The 25,242-nt window shown below is 41.1% G+C and overlaps 1 protein-coding gene across 1 annotated transcript in view; it reads left to right on the top strand.

Moving 5' to 3' along the window:
• The window catches only part of spsb4a (splA/ryanodine receptor domain and SOCS box containing 4a), a 52,253-nt gene that overhangs the window by 6,446 nt on the left and 20,565 nt on the right, over window positions 1–25,242 (top strand). Inside the window, exon 2 of the mRNA XM_061720253.1 lies at window positions 19,951–20,832. Coding sequence (XP_061576237.1) covers window positions 20,130–20,832 — 703 coding nt within the window. The 5' untranslated portion in view covers window positions 19,951–20,129. The remainder of the gene's footprint in view (window positions 1–19,950; window positions 20,833–25,242) is intronic.

Genomic DNA, 25,242 nt, shown 5'->3' with positions numbered 1-25,242 from the left:
AATCTCCTGACGCCAGCATCTCGCTGCTTGGTGCGTTCACACTGAAAGCTGCATGTACTGTCGACGCCTGCAGTGGGCGGGGCTAAAGCTGCAGTGGGCGGGGCTAAAGCTGCACTGCAGAACTGGAGGGAACAGTGTGAACAGCCTACTCGTATAGCGTGCACATCTTCAGTTTCCTATTTCACCATAGATCACACTTTGGGACGCCTTCTTTATATTTTAGCGTTATTTCCGCGTAGATAAGCGTGAGTTTGATGCTCCTTAACAAGTTTGGTCCATGGATCAATATCAACCGCCAGAGCCCATGCTCCCGGTGAACCATAAATCAGACTAAGCTGATTTATGATTCCGCGTCACATCAACGGAGAACCGACGGCGTAGGGTACGCGCCTCACACACTGTACGGTGCGAGTCGCCGCGAACCCTACGCCGTCGATTTAACGCGTAACCATAATTCAGGCTTCGCTGCAGTCTGTCTGCGCTGATCACTGACACACCGGTTCAGAGCGGATTTGGTCATGATGTTTAACCTGTGTTTTGTGATTAATAAGCACAGTTTTTAATTATTTTGCGTTGCATCAATGCGTCAAATAAAATCGTTGGGACCATCAAGCTCCTCACCCATCAGTTACGTGTTTCACATGAGCAGTTCAGGTAAAAACGGCAGTCAAATCAGCAAAAATGTCAGTTTGCTGGATGAAATATATTAATTCCTGATAAAATAAGTTTGTTAGTGCACAGCTATGCTCATGTATGCATGTGAATGAGTGTTTTCATGTATGAACATGAAAGTACAATCTGCATTGAGGGTTCTCGTTTCGGGAATCCTGGTCTGTGATTGGACGTTGCCTCGGCGTCGCCGCTGCTCATTTGCATAAAGTTCAGATTTTTCAACTTCAAATTGACGCGCAGCTCCGGCTGCTCCCGACGCGCGTTTTCATAGAAAATGAATGGCAGCCTATGACGCCTGTGAAGCTTTCAGTGTGAACGCAGGGTAAGTCGTCTCCAGAGTGGGAAATATTGCACATTGCCTCCACCTGCAATAAAACAGTCAATTCATACTTTCTCATCTCCTCATTTTATACCTAATAATACAATACTGGTGTGTGTGTGTGTGTGTGTGTGTGTGTGTGTGTGTGTGTGTGTGTGTGTGTGTGTGTGTGTGTGTGTGTGTGTGTGTGTGTGTGTGTGTGTGTGTGTGTGTGTGTGTGTGTGTGTGTGTGTGTGTGTGTGTGTGTGTGTGTGTGTGTGTGTGTGTGTGTGTGTGTGTGTGTGTGTGGACAGACATAAATTGCATAAAAACTCCTTGACTTCATTTTGAGTTTTTTCACATCTCTGGAAGTTTCTGCTGAATCGGAACGTGGATGCTTGTGCTTTTACCCATAGTGCTACATGCTGCTGCTGCTTCATGTTCTTAACAGCTTTGCTGCGATGACAATCCTTCAGGCAAGATGTAAGACCGGCTGTGTTAAAACCTGCCGTCGTCTTTAATCATCTCTTAATCCATTTTGCACATCCTTTGCAAACAGCAGTGTATTAAAAGCTGCGACCGGCCAGCAAGCAGCTTCACAAATATCATTACTTCATCAGATTTCCTTTACTGCTCCAACTAAGTCATATTTCACCCCAATTAGACCAATAGTTTATCTCTGATTAATATTGTGCATCCCCATTTAATTTGCACGTGTAGTCGGGGCCCAGGCTGTTTCAGCACATGTGGGATGGCAGCCAGCGTGTCTGACGCTGACTCGGTAGAATGTTAATGTTCTGAAATCCCATTAAGAGCAATCCGTTGCTGAGCAGGGCCAGGCCTGCGCTTTACGGGCCAGCGGGTCATTTTAAAAGGCCAGCAGGGCCTTTTGTGTTTGCACTGTGTAAGCGTCTAGTCTCCTCATAGGCTCACAGTAAATTGAGCTTCTTTCACTGTCATTTAAGTTTTAGTTTGTCTTCAAGGCAGTCTGAATGATGCTCCCCGAGTGTAGGCGAGTGGGAACAAATGTTTTGAGAAGTGCTTGTTTTATCTTCTTGTCTTCATTGTGCAGTTATTTTCTGCTGGGGCCAGTTATGTCACTGGCCAGCGGATGGGCCATGTTATGCTATTTGCCTGCAAAGTTGTACCACTAGAAGGACAATAAGCTTTAACTACCTACAATAACATAATACAGGTAATAACATTGCAGGACAGCACCGTTGGCATTAATAAGTCGGGGCATGAGACCTTTTTATTTCTTTCAAAGGGATTTCTGTAATGCATTTACCAATATTGAGCTAATCCCATTAATTATATTCCGTGTGTGCGTGTGCGTGTGTGCGCGTGTGCGCACACACGGGTAAAATAGAATTGGTTACTTCCCATGTCAGGCCTGACGCTGCTGAAGAGTGGATTTTCACTGAGCTCTTCACCAGATGATGGATATTCCTCCCAACAGAGAATGCTAAAGAAAGAGAGAGAGAGATTTCTGTTGTAGTTCATCTTTCTTGTCTGAGAAGGATGTGGTATAAAGTGCCTCTCCTGGAACAAGCCTCCACCCACATGTTTCTATACTGGTACACTGAAGGTTTGCATTGTTTGCTGCACTCAGCTGCAAACTACTTTGAATGAAAATGACTCTTGACAGTAATTTCCTGAATGTATTCCCAAATGCCCTTTGTACTCAGTGTAACATTGCATGATCCTGTAATTTCCAGCCTTAAAGGAAGTGACACAGAGATCCCATTGACTCGTTTTTATAATGCAACCCACATGAATGTCTTTGGCAAAAGCCGGTGCAGTGAAGAATTTGACTATCTGCCCGATATACGGCGTAACCCCCCCTCATCCTGATCCATGTTCCTGCCAAAACAATCGGCCATGCAAACCAGTGTACCCAAACCATGGAGTCAGCGTGGGGGCAAACTCCTCATACACATAACTGCTGGGAATCATCTTACCTTGGATGACCCATTTTTGCAATGATTTGTCTGTCAGAGTATTAAAAAGCAGTCACACGTGAAGCCTGTTCTGGGTGTAGTGAAACATCAACGGGGTGTAGCAGGTGCACAGCTTATGTACATGAACATACTGTGAGAAAACGGTTGTTCTGTAGTCATTATCTCATAATGGTTGCAATAATTCCACCTGAATGGTGCCGACACACTTGGCTATAAAGACAAATGCATCAGGGAAAAGATTTTCAAAGACTCATATATTTTTCCAGCAAACTTTTAAATGTTCGTCAATTTAAAACATTTACTCATAATATATCACTGACTATAACATTGTGGTAATAACACTTTATAATAAGCGTTATTACCTCAACACTTAAAGGAGACCTATTATGGCATTTAATGTCTATTTTAAACAGGCCTTGAATGTCTTAAAAACAAGCTTTTGATTGTTTTTTCTAAATTAGAAATTCAGCCTCTGGGCCATGTTTTTATCTTTACCGTTTCTAACCTCATTATCTAAGCAGGATTCTGAGGGGGCGGGAGGCTATGATAATGAGGCACTGTGGTGATTGGCTGCCTAAATGACATGTAGCAGAGGGCGGCACAAAGTCTCGCTCTGGGCAGAAGAGCAGCCGGCTGCGTACACTATTAAGGCTGATTTATGGTTCCGCGTTACACCAACGCAGAGCCTACGGTGTAGGGTACGCGGCGACGCACACCGTACGGTGCGCGTCGCCGCGTAACCTACGCCGTAGGCTCTGCGTCGATTTAATGCAGAACCATAATTCAGGCTTTAAACCGTGTCCCAAGCGAGCGCCAGCGTCAAAATCAATTCCATTGCTTTATTTTCTATTGGACTGTCCTAACTGGCCGCAGCGGCGCGCCGTTTTGAGCTGAACATTTGTCGGATGCCCTGCTTCTATTCTCTTCCTGTCGCTCGCGTTGAAAGCCGGTTGAAAGCGCTGTAGGAAACAGTCACGGATGAGGAACGGCTGATCAAGTTGGTTGAAATGAAAAGTTATCTCTATGATACCTCCTCATTTCACTACAAAAACCTCAATAAAGTGGCAGCTTGCTGGAGGGAGATGGACAGAGAGCGTCCGATGCTACGCGATAGTCGGACGCTCTCATGCAGTTACACGGTTTTATAGTTGTGGGCGTGGTTTGTATTTTGGTTACGTAACGAAAATGCACCGAATCTGAACGGTTCGTAGAATCCACATCACACTGGATGGCTCATCCGGGTGGGCTCTACAGACACTGCAGAATTTGGTTGCTTTCCTCCTCCTCTGAGTTGGCAGGCTGAGGGGAGACCACTTTACATATGTTAAAGCAAGAGAAAATGTGTTTTTCATAATGGGTCCCTGTTAAGTCATCATGTAATGTTGGTTTGGAGAGCGAGAAGCAAACGGTCGTGTGAGCTTGTGTGTACTTTGAGTACTGAGCGTTCGTCATTGGCGCTAACAGTCCCAAGATGGCAAAAGGTTGCAGGGGCTTCTCTCTCCCGTTTCTCACAAACTGAGAACTTTGCAAATAAGAGCAGGTGTAGCAGGTAATACAAACTGAGCTGTTGGACCTGGTGTGGGCATCATGCTGACACTATCCAAGTTGGTGTTATAAAACCTGATGCTGCATTGGGACCTGCTTTCAGGAGGCTGTTTGTCAGGGCTGGAGACTAAGGTTTTTGTTTTGTTAGGATCTCCGTAGCCCCCAACTTCCCTGAGACATCTGTCCCCTAACTGTTTTTTTTTTCTGTTTGCCATGCACACCACACCAAGAGCACTGTACTCATCTTATCACTGTTTCAACCTCAATTCTGACAGCTCCTCATATTGTTGGCTAAGCAGTAAGTACTTGCTGAGCTCAGATGACATCACACACTTACTCTCACACAGGCTTCAACTTTGTGTTCAAAATATCCATAAAATTAAAAATACCCAATGCATAGTTGACTGCAAATTTGTATGTAAATTTGCTATTACAAGGACAAAATGCAACAAATATCACCTATAACATGCAATGCGCTAATGATGGCTGTGGTGTGTGGTTTTTAAAATGGGTTGCAGTATCATGTCCTCGGGTCACTTCATCACTAGGATCTACCTAGTCCTCTTAAAGTAGGACAGTTTTTCTGCTTCTTGTCTGAGACAACTAACAGCAGGTCCTGTGTCTTCCTCCTCGCGTGTCTTTTTTAATGAAGTCTGAGAGTAACACTTAATTTTTCATCTTGAGTGGTGCTCTGAAAATGGCATGGAGGAGTAGTGGTAGCTGGTGTTGAATGTGCGGACTCCTGACAGGCGGGAATTGAGTAACAGACAGCAAATGCCATGTACATTAGCAACAAGTTATTGAGGGACTTTAACACATGTGGCTTTCTCACAAACATATTTATGGCTGTCTCTGTTGGGCTTAATGCTGCTTGTTGTCCAGACCAGTTCACTTATTGAAAGTGCAATAAATGTGCAGTGTAGACTTTAATACTTGGTGTGGATCATAAGATGCACTAAAAACAGCACAGGACTCATAACCTAAAATAAAACTGTAAAAGTGCAGGTCACACCTGAATGAGTCATTTTAAAATATATTCCCACAGTTTAAAAACAAAAATGGTTGCACCTGCAATGAGGGAATGAGTCAAGCTTAAATTTCTATTTTCAATTGTTAAAGAAAAAAAAATTGTTTCACATTCAGCACCAGGAATTTCATAATTCTGTTTCTGATGGCTGTCATGCTTTATCTATGTGACGTAATCTTCTAAATGTGTGCAGATCTATGCAGGTCAGACAGTTATTATGGGTAAATGTGTCGAGGAAGAATGACAAATGTTTTGGAATTTAGAAATAATGGCGTTAGATTTCTCAAAAGTATCAACCTTTTCTGATGAGGTGTTTTTTAAAGAGGCTTGTTGTTCTGCTGCCAACTCTGGTATGCAAGACAAACATGAGTTTGAAACTCAAAGTTTCTGCAGCTCTGGGAGAATATGGGTGTGATCAAAGCAGCACAAAAATGGAGAGACACTTTCCAAACCGTCTTTCTGTGCTCTCTCTTTTGCAAATTTGATTTTAATTTTAAATAAACCTAAGTCCTTGAGTGCAGCAGCCCATTTATTATCATGTTAAAGTTACAGCGTGTTTGAATGAAGCTAATGATTTATTTTTTTTGGGGGGGGGTTAAGGCCACAAGCATAACTGTGGCAGATTAAGTTAATTTATATGACACAACACTTCTGATCTGCCTACATGCCTCCAAGTTGAGTTCCATGTCATCAGAGCCATCCTTATAGATACTTTGACCCACATGCAGAACCTGTCAATCATTTTTGAGCATGGCCAAAAATGATTGTTGATAAATGCTTGTGATTGACTTTCTTTCTTGACAAATGCTTCAAAGAGCGAGGCAATTTGATCCCTCTAATTGCAAATTATGTAGTAAATTAAGTAAATTAAGTAATTTGAACATGTAGAACCCCTTGTATATAAATGAATCTGTTTTTATATGAATATACACAAAATAAATCTATAAAAGATGTCCATACCCAATGTACAAACACATCTATCTATATATATATATATACATGCACACACATAAATCACATTTGGCATGTCTGAAAAGGGGTAGGAAGAAGCAATTGATTTAATCCTACCCCTTCTCCTATATTTCCGAATTAGACTTTATAGTCATCCATTTTCTGAATCTTGTGAATTAATGAAAAAAGATATACATGTATAGTAATGCAACAAGTAATCTATTATTTTAAAAGTTGTAATTTCACATCCAACTACACAGTAATTGGATACCTGAAACATACCAGGAAAAAGTTATTAGATTAGCTGCCAATCATCTTTTGGAAACAAACAACCAAGCAGACCAAAAATCTTTTAGAGGGGTCTGATAATAATGAATAAATTATTTAAAATATGTTGGATTGGTTGTTTAAACTGACTAATCGGGAACTAACGTCAAAGTCGTGGACCGTGTTGACGCTACATTTAGCGATTTTTTTCAGACCCGTCGGGCAACAAATCCAGTGACCTTTTTCAGGTAATATTAAAGACTTATTAAACGTGAAAACATGCATCATTCTTCCCAGCCAGCATCAGCGGGTCCTGCTGTGGTGGTCTCACTGTCCCAAGGCCATCTCAGGTGGCCAGTCTTCATGCAGCAGCCGCTCCCAGCTCCAGCCAGAGCAGGAGAGCTTCACCACCGCTCCGCATCTATACCGTAAATGAATCGCGCATCTGTCAGCCGCTGGTTGATCCTGCACCGGCCCATAATTGATAATTATAAAATAGTGGCGCTGCACTGGCCTGCAGTCAGCATAACCTGAGTTGGTAACAGTGGTCGTGGTAAGGGATTCTGGGGCTTGGTGAGGCTGGTGTAGGTGGGTGCTGCGCTGCCAGTCCATCACCTCCCAATACGTCCAAGATGCTTTTACTCTCAACATCTAGTTGAAGTACAAGTCCTCTTTGTTGTTTTTTTTTTTTTTTTTACCGTTTTCTGTTTTCTTTCCTGCCCCTCATGAGGATCCACTGAAGTTCACGACTGGCCACACCCGCATATAAAACCACGCCCCTCATTTGAATATAAGAAAATGAAATGAGAGCATCCCTGAAATAAGAGCCCATCTCACTTACTCTTGTATCCAGACATCCAAGGTTTGGAGTCTCATACCAACAGTGCTGCTTATTTAAAGATTTTAAAAATGATTCAGTTTGAATAGTGAGGAAGGTATGTGGGATAGAAGGACTGTATAAATGCATGCATACAGTTCCTTAGTGGATGACAGTATCTATGACTATGACTTATGACTGGGAAATTTGACATTTTCCATGACTAATAAATCTCGCTTGATCTTTGGTATAATGAAATTGAGCCGCTTATCGATAATCCCCTTGTCTGAAAGTTTGCTAAAATTCTGGCCTGAAATAAGAGTCAATGTGAAATAAGTAGGTTGTCATTTACAAAAAAAAGTTTTGCTTTAATGTTGTATTAATGTAATTGTCTTATTTCTTGATTTAATTGATTGAATATTTCATAATTGAAGTATTTATTTAATTTTGACTGAAACGACATTCCGGGGTTGAAGCATGAGAAACTAAAGATCTGCAAATATTCTCTTTTTATATTGGGACTTTCACAGACATTTATTTTGAAAATACAAATGTAATAAAAATGCGAAAATATGATTTTAATTTCTAATATTATATAAAGTCGAGGCTTTCAGTGGTTTATTTCTCGGAGCTCAGGTAAAGTTTGATTCATATATTCTGACAAACACATTGACATTTACACAGTCCAAGAACATCGCTGAAATCTTTTTGTTTTTAAATCACAATAATCTATCACTAAAATTGAGTGAAATAAACAAGCGTCGCTCGGAGGCAGATGGAACTCTGGAAAGGTTTAAGCAGTGTGGCATGCTTTTTAACCAATCAGTAAATGCTACATAAATACAAAAGGATGCACATAATTTATCTTAACAGGAAAATGGTGTTACGGAAGCTGGAAACTAATGTCTGCTGATCAGTCACAAAAAAAGTCACTCAAATTGAAATATGAGCCATAAAGAGGAAGAGATACTGTACTTGAAAATCACTTTTTTTTTTTTTTGGCATGTGGACAAAGTTGTTTACACAACTTGCTGTCAGATTATGTGAGCAGTATTGGCCAGGCACGCACTAGAAATCCATTTGTTTTTGGTATTTTTGGACCTCATTTTCTTTCCCAGCCAATGTTGTCAATATTTTTATTTAATATACCTATGAGCAACTAGCGTCCTGGGAAGCATGTTAAATAGTTGTTCAAAATGGTTGTGATCCAAATTGGAATTGTGCCACGGTAGTTTCAAAACAACTGTTCTGTTTAACGAAATGGATAATAAATGACAAGGGCACAGCGGAGCTTCATTGGTGGTACAACAGATGCTCAACACCTGTGCAGTTCTTCAGAAAGGTGGCCCTGTGCGATCGCTGGCCAAGGAGAAAGAGGGCATTAGTTTGTCATACAACTGGGGATGCTATTTTGTTTTATATATACATTTTTTTTAATGCATGTGACAGTTATGTTCTATCAGTGCTTTTTTGTGCACGGTAGCCTATGTACGGCAAGTTGCTCCACTGTGGTGGTTAAACATGCTTTACAGATAATGATAAACAACTTTTGCTTCTTTCCCATTGTATGAAAGAGTTAATGTTTCTTAAATGAGGAGGACGTGTTGTTGTCATAAGCCCTTATGTTTTTGTGCGGATGAATATTTGTTGTTGACATGCTTTTGGCGTTGGTTTTCTAGCCAGCCTTCTGCACCAGGTCATTGACTGTTATTGGAGCTGTGTGTGTTGGGTGGAGGAGCGGAGGAAAGAAGGCCCGCTGTTCCCTCAGACCACACACTATCCATGTCTGGATCAGCTTTCTTTAGGCCTCTCTGTTCAGGAGAGGCCCTCTGCTGCAGCCTGCTATCGTTCTAAAATTAGATCCATTTATTAAGATGCAAACATGCGTTTCAGTTTACTATCTTACAAAAATGTCCGAACATAAAAGCTGCACAAACCTGTTGTCTGCCTCTTTCAAGATACTTAATCCTGGTTTGCAGGTAATACAGGTAAAACCTCTGACACTAAACTGCTCACTTCACAAATAATACATTGCATTGTTTGCCCATTGCTACTGCATTTGCTGTGGAGTTGTTGGTGTTTGAGCTCGTTCACATGCTCTGCCAGCTCTCGTTTATCAGATTAATAGCACCATTTCCTTGGCTCCTGTGAATTAACTGGCATGAGGTGATCCATAAAACAAAATCTTTTTGCATAGTTTGTTGCACAATGATGATGCCCCTCCCATCTGAAAAGAGAGATGTGTATAGGCTTTCGATTGTGTACCCCTTTTCCCTGCTAGATGCATATTTCTCAAGATGCCTGCACTTAGCTGGATTAAACGTTTAATTGTCAACCACGTCTACTTCTGGTTAGTCCTTCCATGCTATGGGACTGACTTTGTTGTTCTCACTCTCTCAACTTTGAAAACATGCCTAAGGAAGGCTTGTTGGATGAAATGGTGGGATAGTTTTTCATTCAGCAGAGTGACCTCAGTGAGGGAGGCATTGTTGATAATGTATCCTACTGCTGATGGAAATGTATTGTTGGGGATTTGATGATGAAAATGATCAACCTCTTTCTCTGAGCCAGCGGCTGAAACCCGATCAGACTGGTTTGAACATGCCTGTATGGACAGAAACTAATCCTAGGTGACTGCTAAATTTTTCAACAGGTCCCAACCTAAAAGCAGCTGATATTCAGTACAGGCTTTGAGTTTACGGTTTTATCCTGTGGATCCTATGTCACAGACTTGGTTATTGTTGTGCACCTAAACATGGAGGAAATGCCATATAAAATTGTAGTTGGCATCATATAGCAAGAAACAAAAACCTTTTGTTGTTTTGCAAGTATCTTATGTTCCTAACAGAGCTCTCCGTTCTGAGAGTGAAGTTTTACTCATAGTTCCTAGAGTAACCAAATGTAGATTTGGAGGACGGTCTTCTGCTATCAGGAACCGTCACTATGGAACCAACTTCCAATCTGGTTTAAGGAGGCTGAAACCACCTCCACCTTTAAAACCAAACTTAAAACGTTTCTGTTTAGTAAAGCCTCTAGTTAGTGTAACTCTAGTGTGTTAGGGCCAGTAGTCGTAGCTGCAGGACCAGACCAGATCAGCTGGTCTGAAACAGAGCTTCATCCTAGATATGCAGCTATAGAGCTACGCTGCAGGGAGACTCCCAACATGATCCACTGAGCAGTTCCCATCAGCCTCTTTGCCCTCTTCGTTCCTTTCTTCAGCTCAATCCACAGTTATTGACTAGAAGCATCTGATAAATATAATCGTGCACCAGTGTTTCTTGTAGTTTGTTGTGCTGGTCTGACCTAAAGTTGGTGTTTCTGGAGGTCGATAGCTGGGTCCCTGTCCTTTGTTTCCAGTCCACCTCCAATGTGTTTTTTTTTATTTTTTCTCCTCTTCACACCCGCCCATCTCACTTACGTATCCAGACATCCTCCTTTTGTGTGTGGGATAGAAGGACTGTAAAAATGCATGCATACAGTTCCTTAGTGGATGACAGTTTTCTATTTTGATTTAAAAATTGCCAAGTAAATATGTGCATTAGCTCCAAAATATAGCATCTTCTGTTGTGAAGCTCCACTACAGCAGTCTATAATGTATAACCTATGACTGGGAAATTTGACATTTTCCATGACTAATGAATATCTCGCTTGATGAAATTGAGCCGCTTATCGATAATCCCCTTGTCTGAAAGTTTGCTAAAATTCTGGCTTATATCAGCAGGCAGTTTTCTAGCGACATTTACACATTTTAAGTTGCTGCCTCCTATGGCGCTTTCCCACTAGTACCTACTCAGCCCGGCTCGGCTCCTCTCGGTGTGGTGCTTTTCCACTACGGGTCTAACGTGCCGAGTAGATGCTTTTCCTGTAGCTACTCTGCCGAGGTTCTAAGTAGGGATGCAAATTATCGATTATTTCCTTAATTGACAGTTGATAACCTTATCGATCGATCATCGATTAGTTGATAAGCGGCGTTTTTCCCCCATCTGAGATACAAACATAATTTTTTTTGCTTATATAAAATACAAAGGACATTTTAATGTATTCCTTAATCAAATATTTATTTGATACAAAAGTAACAAAAAGACATTTTTGTACCACAAGGAATATAATATAAAGTGCACTTCAAGGCTATCAGTAGTAGCAGCAGCCATAATAGTGTCATTTGTGTCAAGCAAATTTTAAGTTCTAGTTACGTTTTAAGTTAGAGTTTTGGCAGTGTTCAAAATAAAATTATGAGACCTGCTGTATTGGAGCACATTTTCTTTTAGTTAAAACTGTAGCGGGGACAGATGTTTAGAGAAACCTATGTATGTACCGGGTGAAGGCTGATTTATGGTTCCGCGTTACAACAACGCAGAGCCTACGCCGTAGGCTACGGCGGCGGCTCTGCGTCAATTTAAGGCGGAACCATAATTCAGGCTTTAGGGGAGCATATCGGAGAACAACCAGAAGAATATAGAGTGGATTAAAAATAAAAGTTAAGCACTGAGCTACATGTGTCTCCCGTCTGGGCCATTGCAGACTCATTTGCCAAGCATGATATTACTAAAACCAAACATATCCGTCTCTTTCTTCTAACTTTATGTGCGCTGCGCAGCGCGTTGTGTCGCATTAAATGTGGTCCGGGCGTAATACCAGCTGGTGAAATTAAACGAAAAAAATAAATAGATAAATAGATTAATTGTAATCGTTAATTTTAATCGGGTAATTTCATAACGGCAATTAATCGAAAATCGATTAATGGTTAACATCCCTAGTTCTAAGCAGCTGAGTCGGGCTGTATCTGACGTCATCACACTTCAGGCCACCGATTGGTCGGGGGGTTGGAGTTAGACGTCTGAGTGAGGATGTGAACATCAGCGAAAGAGCAACTCCGAGGCAGATTCTGGTTAATTTTATTCGACCAGCAATGGCAGAGCAAAAGTCTGTTTCATGATCCAACTCTGAGGTGCAGATGTTCATAAACCTGGTGGCTGAGAAGAGAATTAAAAAGGGATCTAGACGGGCGATAAAGAACGGAACGGCAAGATCCACCAGGAGCTCTGTCACTTCATAGCTGCTCGCGGCTACCAACGGACTTTTCAGCAGCGCCGAGACAAAATTAAATAAAAAGCGTTGCTGCTTGAAGCTTCTCACTCATTTTTTTACTTTATCGAACACAAGTCACAGAGCCAGCAGCACATTTATCATCTGCTCCGTGTTCTACATCTTTAGTGTTGTCTTCGTCACAGCAGCTTCGCTCCAACCCGCCTACTTCTGCTCCAGGTGCTGAATTGTTATGGAAAAGAAACCAGGCCGAGTTGAGCCGAGCTGAGACGAAAACTGAGATGAAACTGAGTAGGTACTAGTGGGAAAGTGCCACTAGTTTCCGTGGCCTGAGCGTTGTGGATCAGTGACACCAGCTTGGTACACTTTCAGTCAATGATATCAGTAACAAAGTCTGACACAATATTGGACCAGATCAGCCCCAACTTTAGCTTCAACTATAATTTCTGATGCCGTGTATGTCTGTGTGCGCCCACACAGTCTTCTCTGGTGGAGGAGCACAGCCAGTGTGTCTGAGTGGGTGGTTTTTGCACTGCTTGGGTAAGACTTGGAGAGCACTCTATGGTGAACTCTCCCTCTCTGTTATTCTCCCTCCCTTCCTCCCTGCAGCAGCTGCTTTCCTGTCTTAGCTGCGAACTGGAGCCAATGTGTTTTTCCCCATCCTTACGTCACAAGCAGGAACATGCGGACGTACACAAATGTACTCTATTTGTCAGTGTCTACCGGTTCCACACCCGTCTGGCTGGTGACTGTGTTCTGACCTCATTTTAGATGGCAGACTGAGGAGCAAGTATTCCCACTATTCTACTTGACCGCGGGGATTAGGTTCACATTGCTGTGTGAGAACCGCCTGACTTTTCATAGAAATGCTTTCATGGTAAGACGTCTCTTCCCTTCACACAGGCCACTTCTGTATTCTGACCCCTTATTTGTGCTTCTTTTCGTGTCTCTACTGGCAAGATTTTGGTCAGGTTCATCCCATACAGTGAGTGTTACAGTTTTATCAGGGGGTCTGCTTGTCGGGGAGGATCTCACAATGTTCAATTTGTAGACTGTTTTTAAATTGCAACTCGGAGTCTCACAATTCAGTTTGAAATGCTCTCGCATGAAAAAGGAAGTACACACATATTTTCAAGGTTTTTTCCATCAGAACAAAGTAAAATCATCTGGTCCCCAACAACAGGTTTAAATGGTCTACTTTTCATGACCTGTGCTATATCATGACTAATAATAAGTACTAGTAATGAACTTTCAGACAGTTTTGGGGGTTTTGGCTGGTCTGGAACATTTAGCTGTATTAACATAATGCCAAAGAGGAAAGACGTCAGTGATGGATAGGTGTTGCTGCCAGCCAATCTGGGTTGGGTTATGAGGTTGTTTTCAAATGGAGTCTCCTATATATGAAGGAGCTGAACTCCATGAATTTTCCTCCTGTTGAAAAAGTTGGGTGGTTTCTGGAAGAAAAGTACTTTTTTACTTTAGTATAATTAAATGTAACTGGTATGGCTCCAGCGCTTTTTCAGTTCTTCCAAAATCAGTTTAGAATATGCACATGTAGAAATAATACAGAAATATTTCAGATGTTGGAATAGTTTCATTTATTTTGATGTATTATGGGAAAATAATTTTATAAAATGTACATTTTATGTTTAAATTGAGAAATTAACTAACTAATTTGAAGTGTAATTGCAGTATACGCGATGGAAATTTTGCTTTATGCTAACCTACCATGAGAGATCATACTCTAATTGAGGAAAAACTTGCAATTTGCAGAGTGTCTGTGTGTGTTTATTTTTTCCCACATGACTATACATTTTTTATGATATGGGTAATTTCTTAAATAATTTAGCGTTTTCACTGTAGGCTAAATTTTTCATGTTTCTGGCATAGGAAGACTGTCTATTCATAAAGGTGACTATTCCACTCAGCCTCATAATTTCAACTAGGATTAGAGTTGGCACCAACATACTAAGAAGGTAAGGGGGGCATCCCTCTCGAATATTGACAAAATTAATTTCAGGCCCTATGAGATGGTTTCAGTGTTGATTTGCTTGCACTCGAACACTGATAAGGAGAGAAAAACAGGCTCATCACCCTTCGTCATCCACATTTGCTGCCGTCATGTTTTGAAAATTAATTAAAGCAATAAAGCGTCACTTCAGAGCTGTTGCTGTCATGCATCAGAAATCCCTAACAGAGGTGGAGATTGTCAAGGGAGGAGGAGGAGTGGGATGGGCGGAGGAGGTGGACACAAGTGCAGCATAAAGTGCTAACTGAAAAAGCAAACGGCTTTAATGCAAATCTAATACAATTTATATTACTATTGAATTCCAATCATTATAGAAAGATGAAATGTTGTGTTCTTAAACCCAAGTCTTTAACAAGTTGTTGCTGACTACATCCATTCTACATCAGTATTAGATTTACTCAGAAGTTTGTACATTCAATTGAAAAAAGGAACACAATTTTTCATTGCATTTGTTTATTTGCTGTGAATCTGAAATGGCAGAGCTGCCGTGCTGCATGTTGAGACTGCAAACTGGAACACTTTACATTTGAGTCACGGTGGTATTAACTTGATCGCATACTTGACGTTTGAATGCCAGTTTACACATTTCAGCATTTACATGTTGAAGTTGGTGCTGCTTCAGAGTCCCTGCATTAATAATCTATGTTACCCGTAAGCCCTTAAGTATTACGTTTTTGCATCTCTTTGTGTGCATTGGTGTGGGAGTTGGTTCACGTTGATGCCACCGTCTCCCAAGATAACCATTTGTGCTGCCTTTTCTGGTCCAGTTGACATTATCGTCAGCTCTTGTTTGTGTGTCCTATGCCCAGAGCTGAGAGGAACCACAGAGATATCAGTATGGGGGGTTAAAGTGGTGAAGAAAACTTCAGACATGAAGGGAAATGAAGCAGAGATCGCATTTGGTGTGCAGCAGCTGAATCTGTTACTGGATAATCCTGCTATATTCAGCTCTCAATATGAAAAAAGGCTTTCGCTCTCCACATGCCACATATTATCACTTTACTCGTGCACTTTTTCTTCTTCTTACCAGGCTTCCTCCATCACCCACATTTAACCTTTTCCTTCTTTCAATGCTATTTTCCTATGTCATCCTTCCTCCTCCATGTTCCTCCCCTACACCTGCTTGCCTTCCATCTCCTAATATACAGATTTAATTGGTTGTTATATTTAAAGCCACCGTTTCTTCAACCTTTCACTGGGGATGGTATCAACAATCATTAACTTTTTGGTATCAATTTGCTTTATCAAAAACTTCAATTAAATGCCTGATTTAAACACTTTGTTTGGACACCACCACAGCTAGAAATACGGGTTGGCAAAAATATCAATATGGCAAATTGTGATACTTTGTCGGCCGATTCTATCGACATTCAAAATTTGAATATCTATTTTTTTTCTCAAATAATAAATCATGTTTCAGACGGGTTGTAAACCCAGTACAATTTTATTGTATACATGGGCTTAAATAATATTCCTAATGTTAATTTTATGTTATGTAAATATATCTTTTCATGACATCAGTCAATATAAAAGCTGAACAATATTTAGAAAAATGTTTAAAGAAACAAATTTTTGTCTGCTTTTCATCCACTTTACACAACTTATTTTTCGACTGCACTGTTTGTCTATTATTGGGAGTTTGCGTGTGTGCGTGAGTGAGTGTGAGAGCCCACATTGAGGCAGTGCTCGGCCACGCATGTGTTACAGAGAGCAAAGAATGAGTTGTCTCGTAGCCACAAACACGCTTGGTATGTGTGGTTTTGGGTTTTTTTTGTGGGACTAAAGCTCAAATATCTCAGAAATTGCTCTCCAAAAATTGATAAAACCTCTCCACAATGTCCGCTGCTGTTCTCCTTCTCAGTCTCTTCAGGACCAGAGGTCGGTAGACCAGCGTGTATTTCTTGACAGAAGCTCTAGACCAGGGGTGGGCAATTCCTGTCCTTGGGGGGCCGCTGTCCTGCAGGGTTTAAATGTTTCCCTTTTTTTCGGCAAACCCTGATACAAATGACTGAGTAGTTAATCTATTGGTTTGAATCAGGTGTGTTGAAGCAGGTAAACATCAAAAACATGCAGGAGAGCAGCCCTCGAGGGACAGGATTTCCCACCCCACTCTAGATGCTAAACTGTAGGGCCTGTCATAGGGTGTCATCAGCTTTTATTTTTGCCGCCACTTTTTTTTCTCTCAGTATTATGCAACAATGTTTATTTTTATTCTTGATCAAAATTTTTTTTATATTTTATTATTTTAAGCCATTGAATTATGAAAGACTTGGCGTACGCCTAAAAGTAAGTGTTTATGACTGTAAATAAACCATGAACATTGATTTTGTTGGAACAATTTTATTTCTGAGGTTTGTGGCCACAGCTATTTGTGAGCATTCAAAAATTACACACAAATTTGGAAGCTGTTTAGGACTGCTTTAGACAGTTGTAGTTTGGCAACTTTTTTAATTTTGCTGCACAAAAACAAAACAATACTGGAGACTAGAAATATTCAAGTTTATGTAAAAGATAAGAAATACAATTTTATTATAAATATGTGAAATTTAATGAAAATTGCTGTTTATCGATTTTAAACAGTTACAATATTTATCTTCAGAAATAAGCTATTGGACAATGGTATCAAGCACTCTCTCAATGTCATTTTTGGACTAGGCAGTTTTTACTTGATGATTTGGTGTTTTGATAACATTTTGGGGGGTTTAAGTTGTTCTCAAGGGTGAAAATGTGCTAATCTTCATTCTTTATCCATGATCTTCATTCTGACTGGCTGTTCTCACTGGCTGGCTCAGATGGGCCTCATCTACAACTGCAATATACAGTTTGCTTTCTGGGATTAATAAAGCATTATTGAATTGAACTGAGTTTAAAGAGACCTGTAAATGAGGTCTTATGCTGTTTAACACACACCCACAAACACGTATGCAAGTCCTTTTATGTTCCCCCACTTGTGGAACATAAATTTGACATGGTATTTTTGCATTTCTGCTTTTTGTTTAAATGCCACGAATTGAATATTTTGAAATTGAGAAATGGAGGTGAAGCAATATAAATAAATGCAATACCTCATGAGATGATAAATGGGCCCAGCTCAGCAATAAAGCAGAAGTATTCACAAACAACTCACTCACACGCATTTGCAAAACACTGCATCATGAGTGGAAGTCATTATGACTGACAGACTCCATTTTCACCATCACAGATGACACACGCTGGAGCTTTTTTCAGAAGTGATGGTTTCATTTATCATCTGACACAATGCATCAAAGACGAGTGGAATGTAATCACTCATTTGGCCACTGAGTTGTTGTTTATACGTGTTTAACACAAGCAACATGTTCAACAACTGAATGGAATTTGTGAAGTTCTGAACTTGTCAGTGAGGTAACGATAATAAGAGAAATAACATGAGTTCATGAGGAGGGATGAAATGGGAAAAGTCAAGTTATGTTTCAGATTTCAATATTTATTGCATATAAAAGTATTTTTTTAGGAAGCGGTTCATTCGTTCAAATTCAATACTGTGAACAGGTCTTGGGCATTACGTCAGTATCCACATGTGTGAATGTATAGAGCTTCGGGTTGTAACGTCAGAATTCCCAGCATGCAACACTCTAAAATGTAAACAACGCCATTTTGGCAGTTAAGCTGAAACGTTTTTGCACCAATAATCGATAGAAGTGATGCCCAATAGCTGTTGTGCACAGGGATGACAGAATAATTGAAAAACGGGAACTGATAGCTTTGTATTAGAATCCTAAATTTTTTTTTAAATGCAGAGAGGCGAGATAAACAGATTTATGCCATAAAACGCTGACAAACGAGAGAAGCTCCCGCCGAATCCAGCTGTGCAGTTGCCGCGGGCTCCAACCACAACACCATCCTTTCTGACCACTAGCCATGCCTTCATATGAGGGGTCATTTAGTCTTTGTGAATGACTTGCAAAAATGTATCCGGTGAAAATCCATCTTCACACGTTTGATTGTAATGCCGATGACATTAGTCTACATGGACTGTGTTGGTGTTGTGCCTTTACTTGGCGCGTTCGTTAATCAAATGAATGAACTGCCACTTAACCTTCGAGTCATGATAACATAATCCTCTGCTAACAGAGTCCAAAGCTAATGTTGTTCACAAATCCAGGACGTAATGTTCATTTATACCCCTCCAGGCTTTTGTCATTTTTTTTCAGAGAATCCCTGGAGGAGAACGATGGAAAGTTGATCAGGTTGTTGTGGGTGTTGGGATATTGGAGGTCTGGCAGCTCTGTTGCAGTTTCAATGCTTTTAAGAGTCAGTAATGAGTCTTTCAAGTTTAGCAACATAGTTTTCTTTATCTTTTGAGTTTAAATGTGCGGAAAACTCAGATGTTCTGAAGTTCATGATTACACTGCGACTTTTGACTTGCAGGAGTGGTTCTCTTTCCTGCCAAAATGGTGCTGTAAACAAAACGGGTCACTTAGGGTCCGGAGCTCTATTGCTCTGTTTTTCAACAGAGTTTTAATCAGTTCCACTCCTGACTTTAATTCTGAGCATTTTGGATTGTGACCAGCTCCCCACTCCCTTCATGTGGTTTCCAGTTTCTTACACTGTTAAGAAGAAAGTTTGCTCATTCTTTAGAGTTTCTTCAATTCACTGAGGTTTGCACGGCCTAAAATGTCAGTTTTTCATATCTTAAAATCAAAAGCATTTGAAGAAACATTTGATCATTTTTAGAAATCTTGGTGAGCAGGATCATTGTGCTGACTAAAAGGGAGTATACACTGCAAGACTTTAGAAGTCTGCAACATGTTTCAGCAAATCCTCCATCGTGGAAGAAACCATTGAATTTCTGAGTAATGGAGAGGTGTACATGGATTCCTGTTTTCAAAAACATTTATTCTCTAAATACTACATGATAGCTGTATCTGTTACAGCGGTATCTGTTAGCTGCAGTCAAGCACATTGCTGGTAGGGTGAACCACTATGGGAAAATAACCATAGTCGTTATCTTTTTTTGTTATGGGTCTCATACCTAGACTGTACTCTGGAAATTATTCCCTCAACTGGTACGTTGTTGCAGCAAGAAACTTGAATGTTTGGGGAAAACAAAAGCGCTTGGTCGTGGTTCGCTTTTCTAAGATATACCGTAGGGTGTTTTCTAATAGAGGGGGAGTTGTATTCATCAGCGTCCCTGGTAAGGTCCATGCAGGGGTGGGGGCGAGAGTCTGATCAATGTAGGTTAGGTCCCAGCTGCAGAACACTGGACCATATAGAAAAGGGGAAAAAAAAATAATTAAAGTAAATGGAAAAATGCAAACATTTATTTGTCTAATGCTGTTTTCTTTGTATTTTTAGGAGCGAGGTTCCATCAGGCTGAAGACGGTGCGTTACCCCCAGCTATTTTCCACCTGGGACTTTTGGAGTTGCCATTGCGCCCATGAGGTAACGTCAGGACCATCTTGGGTCCGCATTGCCACCCTTGGTCCATTCATTTCCCTCCCCTCTGTCCCTTCCTCCCTTGGACCCAACAAGCCATGGGCCAGAAGATCTCGGGCAGCATCAAGTCAGTGGATGTGCGTGGAGAGCCCTCCTACCGCCCAGTGCGCCGGGAACTACGGGGTCCGGATTTCTGTCGGCCTCCCAGACTAGACTTACTGCTGGACATGCCATCCGCCAGTCTTGAGACACAACTACGCCATGCCTGGAACCCTGACGACCGTTCACTCAATGTTTTTGTCAAAGAGGACGACAAAGTCACATTTCACCGACATCCTGTAGCGCAGAGCACAGACTGTATCCGAGGGAAACTAGGCTACACCAGAGGCCTCCATGTATGGAGGATCCACTGGCCAGCCAGACAAAGAGGTACCCACGCCGTTGTGGGCGTGGCTACTGCTGAAGCATCTTTGCACTCGGTGGGCTACACAGCCCTGGTGGGCTCAGACTCCGAGTCCTGGGGCTGGGACCTGGGTCGGAACAGACTCTACCATGATGGGAAGAACAGACCTTCCACAGCGCCTTCTTATCCGTCTTTCCTGGAGCCGGATGAGTCGTTTGTACTTCCAGACTGCCTGACAGTCATACTGGATATGGATGAAGGAACGTTAAGCTTTATGGTGGATGGACAGTATCTGGGAGTGGCTTTCAGGGGACTAAAGGGCAAAAAACTGTATCCCATCGTCAGTGCTGTGTGGGGGCACTGTGAAGTTTCAATTCGCTACGTCAATGGACTAGATCGTAAGTAAAACATTGACAGACACACACACAAAATCAGTGGCTTTAGATGAGTTATACATCTGTGAACAGTTGCTGGGATCACTTTTACTCCACAAATGGCTTTTTTCTGTCTCAGGTAATGTCTGCCTCCTCCACCCTGCAATTTTATAGATGTTCAGTAGGATTATAATTAAGACTCAAAGGGCCAGAGGTTAGTAGCAACATGAAGGTGTTTTTTGTTGTTAAAAAGGAAGAACCTGTGAACCTTTGGCCCCCAAGCCCATTTAGGAAAGCCCCAGATGAGCTGTTTGGCAGAATGAGGAGAACCTACTAAATATTGGGCTGTAGTCATAATGTGTGGTCTTTTTTTAATGTAGCTGAAAAGCAGCATGGAGGCTCTTTTCTAGAGTGATGAAAACGTGTTTCCTGACCTCAGTCACAGGTTATGGCTGACCGTGTGCAAATTGCGGTTATTTTGAAGGAACATTTTCTCCTTCAGGCAACCGCGTCATTTTGGCAGCCCGTACCAAGCTTGTGAAGGTGTGGCCATTTAGAACCTTATGACTTATATGACTGGTTATCTTTACCAGACGATGCACCTGGAAAAATAAATGGCTATCAATACCACTGTAACAAGTACATGTTCATGTTGTCATGCTGTGGATAGTGTGCAGATACCTGTAGCTGCTACCGGCTCTCTGCAGTTGCCAAATGGCAGGGCTGTTGCAGGACTGATGAAAGCTTTCCTTGCAGAACTGTGAATTTGCAAGTTTTCTTCAAGAGGTATAGAATTGCTGCGTTGCCGTCCATTTTTCCACTGATCTGGTTAAGGAAAAAGGGGAAATATGAGTGATAACCACTTCCAGGTTTTCAGCGAAGTTGATCCTCAAACTTAATTAACCGGAGAAAAAATAAAAAGATTCCTCTGGTTCTGTTAGTTATGTTTGTTTTGTTGTTTTTTTTCCCCCCATTATAAATATTAGTGGAAGTTGGCTTGCTCTACATGCCCTCCTGCTTTTTCTGTGCAATATCCTTTTTTTTTTTTTTCCCAATTGTTCATTGCCCTCGATTGCTAGAAGCCCTTACCTGGCCCTCTACCTCTTGCCAACATTCAGGGTGCACCAACCCCATATTCGGATCGGATATTGGTCCCGATATTTACAAATATGGGGATTGGTTATCAGAAAATTAAACTGATCCATGAGCCTGTCTGTTTACTTAAAATCTTTGGAGAACATATGACATACAAAAAGATTTTTCTATGCATGTTTAGTTTTAGGAAGTTTAATTTCTTTGACTCCAGAGGAGTCTCTGAACTGAGTTGTGGCCATCGTACCTGTGTGCTTGCAGACTACAGATGGTGGAGGAGTTCTCCAGGCTGTTTGTATGGAAGTAGAGTTAAAGAAAGTGAGGCTTAATATAGTCTGAGTTCATCCTGGTTTATTTGGTTTTATGAATACCCAGCCAGGATGAGAAGGCACGATTATGTCAAGCCAGGTGTAACTAATCCTATTACATACGCGTTCATGGTTTACTTAGGCCGACCATGAGGCCAGTCACACGTTTACTTGTGGAGAAATGGAGACTGTGTTGCGTATGTTTCACCAAGAGAGCAACCGCTTTTAAAAGGAAATGTATGATGATACGTTAAAAAAGGCAATACAACTGCTATTAATGAACTCAGTCTGGCAGACAAAAGCGGAGAGATTTGCAATAAAACCCCTTACTGGGGGTGAAAAAGAAAACAAAAAAACAGTCTAGTCTCTTATATCATATTAGACTTTCTTTTTCAGAAATATAGGTATCAAAATATGCCACTCATGAACAATATTTATATATAGACTGGAAGTGGTTTTGGTTACTTTCGTCTACTGATGCAGGATATTTAAAATCATAATCTGTATTCAGTGAAAGGTACCCCCTTTTTTCTTCATTTTTAAATTAAGTTTAAACGTATTTTGGATTCTTAACCTTTCCCCCCCGACGGACTTAAACTTAAAAATACGTATGCAACAAAAATGGCGCCCCCAACACGAGCAACACCCGCAACAAAATGCAACAGAACACAAGATCCATTTTCTCCACCCCAACGTAGTGGGTATCATATCAAACTAGAAAAACTACACTTTCAGATGATACCGAACATAATCTTTTCTGGGCCGACCACTTCATGCCGATCTCAAAACAAACCGAAAGCCAAAATTCACATTTCACAGCCAGCACATCAGATTGCATGTTCATCACACACTACGTGAGCAAATCCCAAAACTATTCCGACCAAAAGCAGTATATTTTTTTATTTCCTTACCGTTTCTTTGTCATTTTCAGTCTATCCACACCATTCTTTGACCAGAATTCACAGTTTAATCCTTCATAGTACTGAAACTGCTTCATCCACTGGCATTTCATATCCTGCCGGTCGCGGCCATTCTTTCGACTCCTCCTCGTGGCTTTTGGCAATTTACGTAAACTTTGTTGACATTTTACCTGTCGCGAGCTTTCAAACGATATATTACACTCAACGAGACTTCATCCATCAGGCCTCTACTGTTGAACGTAAACTCTGGAGCGTGGCAGCCATCTTGGATCAGTGACACACAGTAGCCCAGCGCATAGAGCGAGACGCACAGAGCGCAGGGATGTTTGGATTGAGATTTTACATTTACAAAATCATCAAAGTATTTTATAGCCAGCATCCCTTCTAATATGTAAAAAAACACATAAAATCTATGTGCTTTAAGCTATTCTCATGTAACTTGGTACAGTTGTAGTCAAGGAGTTGCTGACTACAGGCATTGGTATCTTTATGCATAGATGCATTATCATGGTGTTTTCCACTGTGGGGGAAAAAAAAAAAATTAGACAAGGATAAAAATGGCATTTTTTTTCTTTGGTTTATCACAATTTACTCGGGCATGTGAACATTTACAATTTTTCTGACACTGGAAATGTATGCTGTGAGGTCTTAGCTATCCATGGAGACCAAAATTATGCATATTGTCCTTATAATTGTGGAGATATTGTTGATTTAATTTGGATAGGCCTGTTCAGGCGAAATTCACCTCCCAAATCCCTAGGGGTTGACAGGTTAATGTACATTTTGTAAAAGCAATTTCAAATGCGTCTCCTCACTTGGACCTATGTGATTAATTTTTTTTTCCACCCAATCCACAACTCCAATTTGCTTCCCAAAAATCAAATTTCTGTGGACCACTGACTTCCTTTTAATATTTACATTGAAAGCCTGCAACTTGTTTTAATACTAAACCTATCAAAACCGTACCTGCAATGGGGAAAAACTGTCCTCAACCTATTATACTTTTTTTTAGCCTGCTTGCGTGTGTTCTTGATGGATAAAATGTATGAATAGTAAAATAAATGTAATCTGCTCAAGTAATGTATACCATCACTTTCATAAAAGTAGAACTTCCAAGAAAATCCCAAGTGGTCCCATCAGTGCAGAAACACCATCTAACACGGTAAAGCTCTTCTAAGAATGAGAACGTCGTTGTCTAAAACATCATTCAAGAACAGGCCCATCACTGTGAAAGAGAAGCCCATGCCATGAATGGGACTGTATCACCTAGACTGTAATCAACCTGTTTAACTGAGGGACAAACTGTTTTAGGCCCTCTTTTGTTACCACACCAACAGGGTAGGTCTACTCGTTGTCGTGCTCTGCTCTATTTATTTAGTCAGCCAGTTATTTAGACCAGCTGAATGCTGGTCAGCTGTTGCCATGTTAACCTCTGTGGTCCCGCCCTGTTAGTCACAGTCCTGCACCACAAAAACGCAATGGTACCGTATCAGAGCTTTTGTTGGTGACTCCTACAGTTTTCCCTCTCCTTTACTCCAGGAACTCTATGCTTAGTTGTGCTTGATTTCGATTTTTCTAACTGCTTCAGCAGCAGCTCTACAAAACGCTGACAGTTGTGACTAGGTATGTTCCGATACCATTTTTTTCACACCGAGTACGAGTATTTTAATTTGTGTACTCGCCGATACAGAGTACCGATCCAATATTTCTACCACAAAAATAACTAGGCTAAAAATGCAATGAATTGGAAGACAGGTTTTATTTGCAACAGAAATTCAATTTTAAACAAAACTCGGCCAGCGGGGCTTTCCTCCGCGCTTTAGTCTCATCGCAGGTACATCAACTGCGCAGTGCTTCACCTGAAGCCGTTCGTGTGAAACAACATAAACAATCAAATAGAAATTTAAAAAACAGGCTAAATGAAATGATTTTACACACTCTTGTACAGTAGGTGGCGGTATGCACCTTAAAGTTGGTTGCGATCCGCCAATAAAACGGAGAAGAAGAAGAACATAAACAATCCCATTCTTACAGTCCGGTTATATAGAGTGGTGCCCGTGAGTGAGACTGGCCGAGAGTGCCGTTTCAGCAAGATAGCGACAATTAATGCAAGC

The sequence above is a fragment of the Cololabis saira genome, chromosome 4, assembly GCF_033807715.1.
Source record: "Cololabis saira isolate AMF1-May2022 chromosome 4, fColSai1.1, whole genome shotgun sequence".
In the NCBI taxonomy this organism is placed as follows: Eukaryota; Metazoa; Chordata; class Actinopteri; order Beloniformes; family Belonidae; genus Cololabis; species Cololabis saira.
The sequence above is the reverse complement of the archived record's forward strand: the minus strand, read 5'-3'. Positions and strand labels throughout refer to the sequence as shown.